The sequence below is a fragment of the Haplochromis burtoni genome, unplaced genomic scaffold, assembly GCF_018398535.1.
Source record: "Haplochromis burtoni strain Fernald_Lab_line unplaced genomic scaffold, NCSU_Asbu1 Contig_373, whole genome shotgun sequence".
NCBI lineage: Eukaryota > Metazoa > Chordata > Actinopteri > Cichliformes > Cichlidae > Haplochromis > Haplochromis burtoni.
In genome coordinates this window covers 335,481-337,020 of record NW_024582734.1, presented here as the reverse complement: position 1 = coordinate 337,020, position 1,540 = coordinate 335,481, and the positions used below count along the sequence as shown (strand labels likewise).

Sequence of the window (1,540 nt, the reverse complement as noted above, 5' to 3'; positions counted from 1 at the left end):
CACACACACACACACACACACACACACACACACACACACAACAGATTAGGAGATTACAGTTGTCTAAAATGACGAACAGCCAGTTCCAAGGACAATCCGCATTGCCCTTACTTACTCTACCTGCCCTGCCACTCGCACATATACACACACTTACATGCACATGCTGTCTCACACACACAGCACCAGCATCACCAGCACTGCTTTGATTGTGAACGTGTTATTGGTTGGTGACAAGCTACAGATGGAAACCTCCCATAACCCCCCAACATGAGGTTGCATGAGTTGGGAGACTAATATAGAGAGAGCGAGGACAGCGAAGGAGCTGAAGGGGCGGAGAGGGGAAGCAGAGCTGGTAGAAAAGACAAGAAGGGTGGGACTAGGAGGAGGTGTAGTGATGAGGAACCAGAGTGTTCCAGTATGAAAGGGAGAGGAAGGTAGAGGGGAAAAAGTCATGCTTCCTCTCTATCAAGTCCCTGCTTGCTCCACATACCTACCTCCTTCCCTTTATATCCCATTGTTGTCGAAACATGTCGCTGCATGAGGTAACACCTCCCTACTCCTGTGGCAGTTGCCTGTACAACACATTTTTTTGGCAGCCTGTATTTTTCCCCTGTTGCCATTAAACACAGTCACACTCTTGCACACTTTCTGGCTTGTGCTATGCTTTCAGTCATCATACCTGGCTCAAAAATGTCATGCAAATTCATGAGTGTTCTTCACAGGTGTTAAGTGTTTTTGCCTTTAGTGCTAATGCATCACAGAGGGCATCCAGGTATTGTGAGATGACAGTTTTTTACAGTGTTGCCTCAATGCTGAAATCACCGAAGGGGCTGATGTTGAAATTTGGGCATTTCAAATCTTTTTAAGATGTTGCATACGACAACATGTAACCTCACTTCACCCCACATGGCCTCCGACTGAGTGGAGAGGACAGAAACAAGTGTGAGGATCAGTGTAAAACGTGGAGGAGAGAAGGAGAGGAAGACAAAAAAGACCATCTGTAAATTCAAAGTGAAATGGATGATAGAGGGTAGCTTGGCACAAATGGATTTGTGATTTATTGCACATGTGCTTCTTTTTGGTTTTGCCTGCTCATTTCCTGTGGTTGTATGAGTGTAAGGTCATGTATTAACTTGCCACAAATATTTTTTCTTGACTTCCGGTATATTATATTCATTTTGACACTGCAAGCCAACAATATATCTGTCCTTCCTAAAGCTGCTTCATTTTCTTGGGGCTGCACCCTGCCTGACTCTGATGTTTTAAAAATTTTATATATCAGCTATTTTTGGCTGGGTTGACAACAGATGGCATTTTTATCTGCCTTATCTGGGGTTGATGGCTTGCTTGTTATTTTCTGTCATTTGATGTTCAATATTGTTTAAATTAATTCATTTCAAATGTGATGATTTATTTAATTTTCTTTCTTTTTCTTCCAGGTTACTCCACACTCCCTAAGCAGCAGCCACCATGTCAGACCTCTGTGTTGGAATCAATGGGTCAGTTTGACACACACACACACACACACACACACACACAC

General features: G+C 43.4%; 1 protein-coding gene across 1 annotated transcript in view; it reads left to right on the top strand.

Moving 5' to 3' along the window:
* Nucleotides 1–1,540, top strand: part of gapdhs (glyceraldehyde-3-phosphate dehydrogenase, spermatogenic) — an 11,484-nt gene that overhangs the window by 5,541 nt on the left and 4,403 nt on the right. The window contains 1 exon segment of the mRNA NM_001286294.1: nucleotides 1,440–1,499. Within this exon segment, the coding sequence (NP_001273223.1) occupies nucleotides 1,471–1,499 (29 nt within the window). The 5' untranslated portion in view covers nucleotides 1,440–1,470.